The sequence below is a fragment of the Diceros bicornis genome, chromosome 14 (assembly GCF_020826845.1).
Source record: "Diceros bicornis minor isolate mBicDic1 chromosome 14, mDicBic1.mat.cur, whole genome shotgun sequence".
In the NCBI taxonomy this organism is placed as follows: Eukaryota; Metazoa; Chordata; class Mammalia; order Perissodactyla; family Rhinocerotidae; genus Diceros; species Diceros bicornis.
Genome location: NC_080753.1, coordinates 12,792,305 through 12,806,262, shown reverse-complemented (window position 1 = coordinate 12,806,262; position 13,958 = coordinate 12,792,305). Strand labels below are relative to the sequence as shown.

Here is a 13,958-nt window from a genome sequence, read left to right as displayed (position 1 = left end):
CTCACTTTTCTTCTACACTGAGTTCTCTTTTCTTGGGTTACACTGTAATCAAAATTCAATCCAGGAAAAATAATAAGAGACTGCAAGCTGGCAATCAACACACCTTAGGGCCTCCATATTGGATTATAATCAGCATACTGGACTTCTGCTTGACAATTAATTTATTCATTCTTCAAATACTTATTTAGCGCCTAATAGGTTCCAGGCACAGTTTAGGTGTTGGAGATACAACGGTGAACAATACAATGATCTCTGGCCTCACAGAGCTTACATTCTAGTGGAGAAAGCAAGACAATAAACAGATGTCACATTGTGATAAGTACTATGGAATAAATTAAGGCAGATAAGGGGAAGTGCGGATTGCAATCCTGGAAAGGGAGAAAGGAATTCCAGACAAAGAAAAGAGCAAGGGCAAACTCCTGGAGGAGGGAATACCACAGTGTGCATGCTAGAGTGGAGAGGGTGAGGGGCTGAGAGGGGCAGGAGCAGGAGATTCGCATGAGAAGGGAGAGGCTGGCTGGGCACAGGAAAGATTAGGTCGTACAGCACCTTGTAGGCACTACCTTGTGGGCATTGCAAGGGTTTTGGCTTTTACTCAAAATGAGAAGGTGAGGCATTAGAGAGCTTTGAGAGGAGTGGAGTGATGTGACATGGCTTATACTGTGATTGTTCTGTGGTTTACTCAGCTAGATTGTCAGCCCTCTGAGAAAAAGGGTTATGTCTTACTCATCTCTACAGACACTACAGTTCCTGACATAGACTAGGTCCCAACTGGCAAAATGGCTCCAGAGAACATCTTATAGAGGCATGCTTCAGAGCTCCAAAATGGTAGTTGTTTTGTCTTTGAGACACTTCAAAAATGTCTTACATTCAGTGTAAATCAGTTGGCAGTAGGTTCATCATAATGAATTAAAATTTGCCACTTGGAGAAGCTTCTCATTGTTCTTTCCGTGCCCTTTGTGCTGACTCTGAGAGTTGTTACTTGTTTTTATTTCTCCACTTTGACTGGAAAGAAAATTATGGAGTTGCTTTCTCAGGCATCATAAGAATATTTGTGCATATCAGTCATGAGTCTCACTCTTCTATGGAGTCCATAGCAGATAAAAATGAAAGAAAGGCCTCTTTGGGCCAGTTTAGGTGTAATATTGCTGGACAATGATAGTCTTATAGTAGCTCGCCTTTATAGACTCTTCTAACTTGATTAATCTAGTTTCCTTTGTTTTTGTTTGGACACAGACTTAGCTAATTAGGTTTGCTAGAATTAGAGAACTAAAGTCTACTTGAAGTCTGAAGATACAGGATGACTGTGAGCAAGGATGCAGATTAGAAATTAATAAAGGACAGTCTATTTGAAAGCCTGTCCTTCAGTCTGGAGGCACAAGCTCAAGGTTAAACAGATGTCTCTGGGATGGCAGACCCAGGAAGATCTATCTTTGGGTGGGCAGCGTGGCATTTTAATGGGATGAGTTCTAGTTGAATGTCTTTCTTTTTTCTTTGAGGAAGATTGGCCCTGAGCTAACATCTGTTGCCAATCTTCCTCTTTTTCTTTTTTCTCCCCAAAGCCTCAGTACATAGTTGTAGGTCCTTCTAGTTCTTCTATGTGGGATGCCGCCTCAGCATGGCTTGATGAGCGGTGAGTAGGTCCGTGCCCAGGATCTGAACCAGAGAACCTCGGGCCACCGCAGAAGAAAACACGAACTTAACTGCTGTGCCAACAGGCCAGCCCTGAGTGTCTTTCATTTTTTAAGGTGCACATGAATCACCCAAGGATTTTGTTAAAATGCAGATTCTGATTCAGTAGGTCAGAGAGAACCTTCTAATAGGTTCTCAGGTGATGCTAATGCTGCGAGTCTATAGACCCCATTCTGAGTGGCAAGGTGCTAGCAGACATCTGCTTAGTTGGATAGAGCCATTAGTTTACTTTGTGTTTCAATTTAGTCTTTAGCAAATGTAAATTACATGACCATTTGACATTGAGGAACAAGGTATTAGGAAGAGCAGAGAGGAAGTTAACTAATACTCCAAGAGAGCCTTATGTATGCCAGCAACAGCACCAGTTGCTTCATGTAGGCTCTTTCACAGACTTTCTAAAAGGCACTTTGAGACCCATGTTTAAGTGATGGATTTGAAGATGCAGAAACAAGCTTAATGCAATGACTCTGTGTGGTATGATTCCTGAAGAGGCGGGAGGGTAAACAATAAAATGTGCCGTTACTCATTGTTAAAAGGACCTAATCATGGGTTAGAATTATAACCCTTTATCAGAAGGTCCAGACAGATTGAATACCTTTGTGAAGGTCATGCAGTCTATTAACACTAATGCAAAAACTAAAATCTATGTTTGTGATGCTCTCCTACCACCAATATCGTGCTGCTTCTTGGGAGTAGACTTTTAACCAAATCTGGAGAGACATCAGTATATATTTTGATGTCTTGCCCACACAAACTATAGAATCCTTTAGGAGGTGGAGTGTGGGGTGTGTGTGTGTCTGTGTGTGTGTGTGTATGTGTAGGAGAAGGGAAGACATATGGATTTGTATATTGTGCAGGAAAATATCAGGTCCTGTAGTGTTCCAGGAATACTCTTTTGGCAGGAATGTTTGTGCCACACTTAAGGGAAAAAAAAAAACAACATTGGATTTAGAAAGACTAGTGAAAAGAAAAGAAAAATGATGGAGAATGAGGTAACAGTGGCCAAAATCAAGGATGTGGTAATTGTTATTGATTGGACAGAGAAAGTTACTGGGAGAGAGGTGTTTAAAAATGATTTAAAGTTTCTATCTATGCTGTTTCTCTCTCTCTGGAGAACGAATAGGAATAATTAAGATCATGAGCTTGATGATCAGTCCAGACCTGGATTTAAATCTTGACTTCTCCACATATTAACTGCATGACTTTGGCATGTGATTTATTCTCTTTAAGCCTCTCACACGGTTGTTTATAAGGAATTAATGACATAATCTATATCATAATGAATCTGCATTCAACATAAACTATTGAATGCAGTGCCTGATGCCATAAAGGTAAGATATGGAATCAGGGTCTATGGGAGAATGATGGTGTCATTAGCTGCAATGAGTCCTCAAAAGTTTTGAAGCTGGTTTTGAAGCACGTGGAATGGTATGAGCAAGGTGCAGAGGCTGCCATGAATGTGATTTGTTGGTGTACCATAATTATGGAAGTGTGTGAGGTTCAGAATTGGGCCACCAGGGTTTGATTTCCAATTTGACTAAATACGGGGAGACAGTTAGGTGTTGAGGGTATGGTTAAAGGTTATAGGATGGGAAGTATGAACAATGTTGAAGGCGAACTATGTCCAACCTTCTTTTGCCTAGAGTTGGCTTCCATGTCTATGAAATACCAAGTGACAACAAGTTAAGGTGCAGGAGCAAATCAGGGCTAAAGAAAAAGGTGATGAATATAATGGAGGAATCAGGTCAACCATATCAAAACCAAGTAAGCAAACTAGAATGAGGAAGACTCAGAGACTTCAGGTAGACCAACCATAGGGACACAGAGTCCAAGAAAAAAGCATGTGGAAAATCTGGTAAAGTAGAGGAAATAGGGAAAGAATCATTGTTGAATTGTCAGACAACCATCAAATCCAGGAAATTCATAAGAACTAAGGAGCGTAAAGGCTGGTAGAGAAACAAATATGAAACATCAGTAACTGATTCTGATGCTGAAGTTGCTTGATAACCAACCAACCAAAAGAGTCTCTTTTCTAGTCTCACCCTGGAGGATAATGATCCCAAGAGAGATGATCTGAGTGAAAGGCTCCAGGCCAGGATAACCCTAAACATCTGCTTGACCTATACAGGAACCAGGTAGTCATGTTTCTCTGGTAGAGGGATTCTTTTAGCATATCAAGTGCTCCTGGTCAGATTTCTTCTTTCTATGTTCATCGTTCTGCATACTGCTACCAAGCTTAGCTCCTAAAGCTACATGTTGGTTTTAGAACCTGGCAGGCCCTGAGTACTGGAGTTGTTGTATTGATTTCCTGCCTCACAAAGGAGCAGGAGAGAAGGAGAAGGCATGGGAGCAGGAGCAGAAGGAAAGAGAAATGAAACAGGAAGTCAAGTGGGAAAGAGAGACAGGAAGTCTGGACAGCTTAGGATCATGACCCAGATCCCAGGCATCTCTCTTATTACAGGTGGCTGTAGAAATCAGTAACTACCTGGGCTTTGTTCCTGTGTTGAGTTTACTGGAGGGATATTGCTCTCATATGTATACTTGACTGTATGACTTCATGCATAATTGGATGTTACTTGCTCACTTTTTCCCCTTGAGAGAAATCAGTTTATTAAATGGGAGATAATTCTCAGCCTGGGGAAGACAGAGATTTTCTCAATCTGTATTTCCCTAGTTGGCATATATATGAAAGACAACTGGGAAAATATCGATTGAAAAAAGTATTGCAGAGCAGCATTTATTCAAGACTCAAAATACATCAGGTGGTTTATAGGGCAGAGAGATAGATATAGTCCCTTAAGGCTTAACTTGTGAGCATCAGCATTGACTGGGGAGAGCTAATGTACTATTTCCTGAAAGGAAGTGGGATCAAGAAAAATGATTACAGCAAAATGCTTAAACAGAAATAGTGTCACAACTTTTTATTGAATTCTTATTTGGGATGTTTTTGTAAACTTATCAATCATTTTGTGCCAGTTTACAGTGTAATAAGATTTTAGTGTTTGTGAAACATCATTTTGAAATTGCCCCAAACTAGATTTCTCTCTCTATCTCTCATCAAACTGACACTGGGTAGAAGTTTATGAATCTTGAATGACCGGTCTGTTAGCTGACACTCTTTTGATTGCAAGTTACAGAAGTAAACTTGACTTTGAAAAAAAGAGAGAATCGGTGTAAAAGGAAAGGAAGGTCTTAGGGAGCCTCAGAACAAGAAATCCAGCTGGGCTTCAGGTGTGTTTTGGAATTCAACTCTGGAAAGCCCTCAAATGTCTCTCCTCTCTGGGCTGCCTCTCCATGCACTTTGCTCTAACTTTCTTGATCTCATCAGATCTGTTTTTATGGCAGATTAAGGCTTTCCCATAGCTCCCAAGTTGACATATTATAATTTCAATCTCTCTCCTGAAGTGACTGCAGAGCAGTTTAAATCCCATCCACATTCTTGGGAGAGAAAATCTGTTTGCTACCCATCACTCACTCCCTTAGGTCAGTAGGCCACCCCTGGTTTCATCATACATAATAAGAACTTGGTTTCTGGGGGCATAGCTCTGTGTATTTGGGGGCGTGGAGGGCAGTTTCCAGAAAAGGAAAGTTGTTATGGTCTTGGTGGATGTGCCAAATTCATCTATCCTACCGTGCCCATTATGAGAATGCTGCCTGGCACCGAGGACGCTCTCAATATTTATCAAATGAAATGTTTATGGACTGAACATGCTGGCAAGGATATGAGAACATGTTTGGCTAGATAAATGAAGAAGGTTTTGCATTTTGAATGTCATGATAGCAGATCTTTATAAGTTGATTATTGTAACAGTTAACTTAAAACTAAGTTACATTAGTTAAAATCATTTGATGTCCATGCTGATTTCTCTACTTGTGAAATCATTTTAAAATTTAAAAAATTATAAATTTTTGTGAAAACATTTAACAATACACATGTTATTTATTTTAATAATGTTTATTTCTCTATTTTTTAAAAACTTATTTGATGTTCATGAAGACTAAGCCTGGAGTAATTCGCCCGGTACCTGTAAAATCCAAAATATTACTGAAAAAAGAGGAGGAAGTCTATGAACCCAACCCTTTCAGTAAATACCTGGAAGATGACAGTGACCTCTTTTCTGAGCAGGTGAGCATACACATGGGAAAATCTTTGATATTTTGATAAATGACTATATAAAATAGAGAGATGCCTCTATGAATATAGTGTCTGCGGGAAAATGTTCATTTGATTGGAGTATCCTTAGTAATTAAAAAAGATCCAGTTTTGCATAATAAAAAATTCTTATATATTTCCAGCATGATATTTTGAAGTATTTCAATGTTTCTTTCCTAAATTGTTCTACCTAGTACTGGTATTGTTTTGGGGACCAAGACATTGCTCTCTATAATGACACTGGTTGGATGTGTCATAGAGGTGTTGCATTCTTGTTTCTAAAATTCTGTCTCCTTTTGAAGAGATGAAATATTTTAGATTTGGTACATTAGTACATTTGACAAAGATCTATTGTTTGGATTCATACTGACATAGTAGAGGTGATGTGATCGCTTTTTGAGTGGTACTAGTTAGAGGACAGGGGTCTCAAGTTATTTCAGGCTTTGTTGCTCATTTGGTTTATGTGTAAAAAAGGTCTTCCCCTTGTATATTCTTTATGTTGGAAGAGGTATAAGGGAAAGTTGTTGATTGTGCTTTATAAGATATTTGGGAAAAATATGAAAATACACATTTATGGAATATAAAACCATAAATTATTTCAAAGAGAAACTTGACATCTTTATTTGTCTTATTAAAATGCAACAAATAGGCATAGGCTCTATATTTTATATCTCAAATATTATTGTATTGATAAGCAATGTAAGCAATCCAGAAATCTTTCTGGATACAACCAGGACGTGTAAGATCACCATATTTGGTAATCTGTAATAAAATAGACTTATAAAAGAATATAAGGTGATATACTCTTTTTAAATTTTAGTTTGGAAATAACTAATGATATTCTTGAAAATATAAATTATATTCATATTTATGAAATACAAGGAATGTCTCATCTGCCACATATTAGCTCTGTCACACTGAGCAAGTTGTGTCATCTCTCTAGGCTTCAGTTTCTCAATGTATAAAAGGAGGCGTTCAGATCAGGTACTTTTTAAGGATCCTTCAAACTCTGAAATTTGGATTACTTAAAATTAAGTTTAACCCTGACTGGTTCTGAAATTCCTGTAGCCTTGAGAAATTTCAGTATAAATACTTTCTCATGATTAACTATAGATTTTATTTATAAAATGGAGATAAAAATATTTTGTTTATTTGTATTTTCTTTCTGAAGACTGATATGATTTTGATAAGTTAAAAATTTTTAGAAGGCACTAATATCATTGAAAATGATAATTAGAGGCAATTGTTTTCCTTTTATGGACTAAAATGTAGTTCTCAATTTAAATTAGAGGAATCTTATTTCTGTATATAGGGTTGTCTTCACTAATTCCAGACATAACAGAAATAGAAATGCCTGTTAAGAATGCATATTTCCATCATCAACAAAAACACTTATTAAGTATCTATTGCTTGCATGACACTAATATTTTAGAGGCTTAATGTGCTGTTTTAGACAGTGTGGGATCATTATAAAAATAACCTAATCTTATATGACAAAAAAATAAATTTCACATATTACCCATGTAACTTACATTCTTCAAAATGTGATCTAATGCTGTAAAATAATTTGTTCTTTTGTATTAGAATAATTTCAAATTTATGCATTTTATTTTAAACAAGATTCTTTGTAGAATATCAGGTTAATCTACCTATAATTTATCACAATTTACTGTCCTCTGAAATGATAAATTCCATTTTTAAATGTAGGAAATTCTTGTCATGAAAAGGAGTTGCCACTTTTTTTCACTACTTTTCCTGTCTATACAGCAAGTTTAAAGCTCTGTTTATGTACAACATAAACCTATGTATTTCCAGGTAATTGTTGAAAATTTGAACTCTTTTGCAAAGGTGCCATGGACATAATCTTATTTTGATTTTCTTTCAACCAATTTTTTCTTGTGTGTATCCCGACTTCTGTGTGGCACATGGGAAGTAATAGGAGTTTGCAGACTCAGAATTGAAAGAAGTCTGGCATCCTACTTAAAAGTGAATTCCAAAGGTTCTCTGGTCTTATTCATTGACCTTGCATGAGAGGGAAAATATAATAGAACCTTGGGGTCACTGCCCCCCGGAAACTGCATATACTATCAACTACCCTCCTTATATTGAGCTCTAACTACCATCACACTGTGTCCAGAATCTACAATGGAGGCAGATGCCAAAAACAGCTCTCCAGTGTAGGTGCTTAGATCTACTTAAAAAGTAAATTGACTAATAATTTGTAATCTCAGCATTGCTACGTCATCAGAACTTCAACAGAAGAGAGCACATTCAAATTCAGTTCTAGTCACTATTGTGTTCTCCTATACTGCTGCTGCAGAATAAATTGAATGGTTCCAAAGTCAGTTGATCTCACCCACCCATGTAATGGGAAATATAGCCAGACCAGTTGGGCCAAATTGAAGCAGCTCACATTCACTAATCTGCCTTGTATTGAGGACAGTTCCACATGACAGGAGATGTTGGATGGGATTATTAAGTCAATAAATTTCCCAGAGCAGCTTCACTGCCATAAAATATGATTTCAAAACTCTCTGTTACAAAAGATCAGACACTAAAGATGATGAGACCAGACGGAAATGTATTTATTGTAGCTTAAGAAGGTACAACTGGGCAGCCTTTTGAACTGATAATGAACTGAAAATTTGCCTGGAGACAGTCTCTGAGTACTAAAAGCAAAGTTCGAAACCAAATGCATAATCAAGTAATTGAGACTTATTAATCAACAACTTTTACATGAAAATGGCATAGGCCAGGAAGCATCATTCTATATTAGCTGGATTTTTTAACAAAAGCTCTTCAGAATGAAGCATATGCTTTTCTGGAATTACCTTTAAATCCATTATTGTATCAATTTGTGGTCCTTTTGGGTTATTACAACATATCTTCACTCTCCACGTATGGATTTAAAACTATGGTGATGTTCTTTGAAGCATAGTTCTATTGAGAATTAATGGCAGAGTTGGAAAATAGTTAACAGAATTGATTGGACAACTGGGCATACAGAAGACAGAGACTTGGAAAATCAATTCACTGATGAGAATGGAGATACTAAAGAACTGAAAGGTTTTTAGTTTGACTACTTGTGAGTTTGCAAAATACATTGATTGCTTTCTGGTCATTTAATGTATCTAATGAGATAAAGGTGATTTCTTCACTGAAGTTTCTCAATTTAATATAAATAGCAATTGCTAACCTCAGTTGTTTAAAATGTTACATAAAATATTCTCTCTTGTTCTTTATAAATTATTCATTTAACTGTTGATATTAGATACGTCATTTCCTTCTTAAAGCCCTAGAGAAATGTATAAAAAAGGTTTTGGACAGAATTAAAGGGGGAATATTGTCATTTCACCTGATTTTTCTGGAACTGTTTTCCTTCTTTGTTTTATAAATGAGAAATAACATTTCCCAGCATGTAGGCCTCCAAATTTTATTTTCCTTCGAATTTACTTCAGTTGGGAAAAGAACATGTTTTTGTGCAAAAATGACCATTTAACGCATTTCTTCCACATTACTTCACAGGGAACATAAAAGGATAATTATAGGGAATTTTCTTCGTTGTAGCATTTTCATTCTTTCTTTTCTTCTGATTTTTCTTAGACATCTGACTTACTTCCTTTCCCTACCAAACTCTCTCTGTCTGATATTCAGCTTTGATGATTGTGTGAGTGACTTACATATTTCTAATTATTCATCATTATATTTCTACTGTGACCTTCACTTCCTTGCGTCACCCATGTGTAAATGTTACAGGGCAAATACTCACCTTTGTCATAAGGTGAAACTGACAAGACTGCCTTTTATTCTGAAGGACTTGTCTTTTCTACAAATTGCTACTTTTCAACATTTGTTTCTCAATCAAGATGGCTCATTCCCTTTTGTCATAAAATAATCTTTTATAATTGCTGACATTTTATTAAAAAATATTTTTCAGAGTAAAATGTTTAATCTCTTTAGGTCTAGAAATGATTAAGTGGTTTCCTGGATTGTTTTAAGGAGGAGAGAACTGTAATTCCTTGTAGTGTTACATTTCTTTTGGAAGGGTTAAAACCAGAGATTTGTCTTCTCCAAGTTTTACCATGTTGTTTATTCAAATAATGAAATCCTTGTGAGTTTTTCTCTTCTTTTCTTCTGTTTTTCTGCCTCCCTTCCTTCCTCCCTCCCTATCTTCTTTCCTTTCTCTATATGTAATAGGTAATACACAATTTATCATGAACAGGTTATGCGCTATATGTAACAGATAACTTATCAACACAATAAACTATTTTCTTAGTTTTATATTTTTTAAAAAATTGTCCTTTAGAGACAATATTTGCTTTTTACTCCAGGATGTAATCAGATAGAATCACCTCTTCAAACTTAGGATTTCATCTCTCCCCTTTTTTTTTGGCTTATCTTTCTCTTGACCTTGTGTATGTATCAAGGTTAGAAGATTGGAACAAAGAATTGCAATTTTCTGTTGCAGGTGTCTACATTGCTAAGGGAGACTTTTTACCTGTGCCCCTTCACTTGCCTTGTGTAGGGGTAAGAATCTTAAAGACATTTTTACTTGCTTTAACTACCCCCTCCCGCACACACACAAAGAGGACCTATTTGATACTTCTATCATAACAGAATTATCCTAATAATTCTAATAATTAGTTAAGCTCTAAAAGATTAGCTGCTTAACAAATACTTGGTGAATATGTAGTGTCTGACTATCCCCCCATCTGCTGCGAAACAAGGACAATCTGAAAGTTTTGGGCAAATGTATTCTTCTATGTTTTGTTAACCTGTGCTGTCCCTCTGTATCTTTATTTAAGAGGAATGGCCTTTGTCATATTTAGAATCTCTATGTAAAGTAGGCTCCAGTTTTAAAATAAGGCCCTGTTAGAATAAAAAATTCTATGTTGGTTTAATCTGAAAAGTATTAAACAACAGTTAGAATGTCAAAAGCGAGAAGGTAGCTGTGTAAAAATAATTTTAAGTAATATCCAAATTAAATATTATTCAGAGATTAGAAAGTTAGTTTTATTTGTCGGCAAGAAAAAAGGTGCACTCTCATGTTTTAGTTCACAGGAACCTCTATCCCAAAACTTCTCCTTGAACTTTAAGTCGAGGTCAGCCTGTGAGTAGAACTGTAGATGGAAATGATCACATGCCTTTGGCATAATTTTGTCTTATGGTATATAGGATAATTTTGGTAAAACTAACGCGCCTCTCCTAGAACACTGTCTACAATACACTCCTCCCTCCTCAGTTTCAATTCCACAACTGAAATACAATCAGAATGAGGGGGCTGTGATTTTCTTTTCTCTACTGAACGTTTTCTTTGACCCATGAGAAGTGGAATCAAGGTAGAATGACAGATGAGGCCAGAGTAAAAACTGGATGTAGTCTTGAGTATAAACGCTAAGACTGATGTGTTTGAAACACACATAATCTCTAAACGTTGGAAAGATTGTTACATATTTTAAAACGTGTGTGAGATTAGACTTTGAATGTAAAGGTCACAAATGTAAAGGTCGCACAAGATATATAAGTTTGAAGATGAGTTATGTGAAGAGCATTGGGAACCTTCTCTTCCTGTCTGCAATCCAAGATAAATAACTAAGTAGGTAATTTAGGCAGAGAAAATAATAAAACCAAATGAGAAGGGCAGCCAAAAGAATACAAAGGAGAGAGTGAAGCAGAGAGCAAAAACTGGTAAATAAACTCTTTTTTGAATTTTTTTAAAAAAAAAACAAAGATGGCTTGAGATGTCCAAGCTATAGAAAACTGAAATCAGGCTAGTGAACCAGGTGATTTAAAATAACTATATGGAAAAAAGACAATGGGATTACAAATGTATTTTTCTTTATTTCAAAGCCTGCATGGAAACAGAGACCTGTAGTAAATTTGTAAATTCAAAATTGGTGATTCCTTAGGGATGGGAGAGCTGGTTAGGTATTCAGAGTTTTTCAAAAATGTTCTAATCTCCAAATATGGATATCCTAGGTGAGATTTAATCTGTTGTAGTCCAGCCATCCAAATATCAATTTATCTTATGGACCTGAAGATCTTTAATATTTCTTTACTTCACTTTTCCTTGAAAATAGAAAACTACATTTGGCAAGAAAATAAACAACTTACCAGGAACTGGATTGTCAGTTATCTTATTATATGGTAGAGTTGAAAGACTTAGCATAATTTACCTGCTCAAATAAAAGCAAGTATATATGATATTTATTCCATTGGGTAAGTTCAGAAAAATAGAGATGTTTTTCTCAGTCTTTGGCTAAATGGTTTCTGGGAAGTATTAGGTCCTCATGAATTGCACCTGGTCGAAGCACTGGCCCTTTGCAGGGTATTGTAGGGTCAGGCTAGTTTTGTCTCCTGTTTTAGAACGCACATTCAGGCAGGATGTGATGACCTTATTCATTTTGATGTGTAATTGAAGGGGAACTAGGGCAGCTTGGTTTTCAGAAGGAGCTCTGAAATGTGGGTTCTAGTCATGATTATGTGGTTAACCGGCTCTGCCAATTGCATTGGTGAAACCTGAACCTCATTGATGAAATGAGGATATTGGATTAGACCAGTGGTTCTTAACCGGGGTGACTTAGCCCCAGACATTATTGGTTGACAGGGCTGGGGAGGGGGGTGCTGATGGCATCTAGCAGGTAGAGGCCAGGGATGCTGCTAAACATCCTACAATGCACAGGACAGTCTCCCACAACAAAGAATTATCCTGCCCAAAATGTCAATAGTGCTGGCGATGAGAACCCTTGACCAGACGATCTCTTGACTCCCTTCCAGGTCCAAGAATACTGTGACTAACGAAGCTCAATACTGTCTCCGCCAGGGGCATTTCAGTTCAACAAACATTGATGAGGTGTCTTCTTTTTGTGTTTTAACTAAAACTTTTCCCTGTTTGGTTTACACAAAGGAGGGAAGTGAGACACCATTTATGGAATTTCTCACATTTCATGTAGCCTCTTCTCATAAAGGTAGCCCTGTTTGATAAGCATTATACATTTTCATTGGCTCTGGATATATCAGCAAAATTATGGCTTCCCCACCTTGCTAGACATTTCTCCCTCCCTCTTGTGTTTCCCCAATTGTTAGGTTTCAGGATAATCAACTGAAAGAGAAAATTTTATAAGTCAAGCAGTCTGTATGATAAATGTATGCTGTTGGATTAAGTAATTTCTGATGCTGGATCTTATTATACTTGCAAAATGAGGGCATCATATGAAGTACTTTTGAAGGTGTTCTCTTACTCTGAAATTCTGTGTTTATGTCTTGAAATATTATTGGAACCCTCTTGATATTTCACATCCTTAGATGATCCAAGAAAGGGAAAAAAGAGAAAAAGAGCAAGTATTACCCAGGTCATAAGTTTGGAGAGATGGAAAGTCTTATAACCTACAGTTTAAGTCAGAATCATGACAAATGATACCCATCCCCATATAATTTACTCTGATTTTTTTCCTTTTGAATTGAGCAATTTAGGTAGGGAATCTTTTTATTTTGACTTTTTTCTTTCTTTAAAAATTACTTCCCATTTACTCCCTTTTTGTAGAGTATTGAGAAATCATCAATATGATTTATTGCCACTGTTTCCCTTGGAATAACTAAAATTTTGTTTTGCCTTTCCTTAAGCTAAAAACCCTGGGAGGAGAGAGAATTTCCTTTCAAAATTAAATAGATATATATGAGTGTGTCTGTGTGTTTACACCAAAGATATACACATATTTAATAGCCTTTTTAAGGGTCCTAGTATTTGCTACTTAAATTACTTTTTTCCCTTTTTTTTGCATTGGCCAATTTGACAACTATTTCTGTTGCAAATATCATAAATAGGAAGGCTAAGTAGGCAACCTAAAATTTAAACAAAGATGCTTTTTATAATGAAAGTTAAGATGCTTTGCAAGTATTTCCTGGTTCTGGATTTCTCATTTTTGCATTCTTAAGTGCAGAAGACACCATACTTTGATTAATTTGTTTCATAATCACAAAAGACTCTGGGATAATCCTTGCAATAAACCTTGGGGATAATTTTTGCTCTTCTCTCTCTCTCTGGGAGGTGACGTGGGACGGGGTGGCAGGCTCTCTATAAGAAATAGAATTTAGTTGCAGAACATCAATGCTT

The 13,958-nt window shown here is 36.5% G+C and overlaps 1 protein-coding gene across 1 annotated transcript in view; it reads left to right on the top strand.

Annotated features, from left to right (window-relative positions):
* MLIP (muscular LMNA interacting protein) overlaps positions 1-13,958 on the top strand; it is a 106,995-nt gene that overhangs the window by 73,722 nt on the left and 19,315 nt on the right. The window contains exon 11 of the mRNA XM_058555451.1: positions 5,690-5,818. Within this exon, the coding sequence (XP_058411434.1) occupies positions 5,690-5,818 (129 nt within the window). The remainder of the gene's footprint in view (positions 1-5,689; positions 5,819-13,958) is intronic.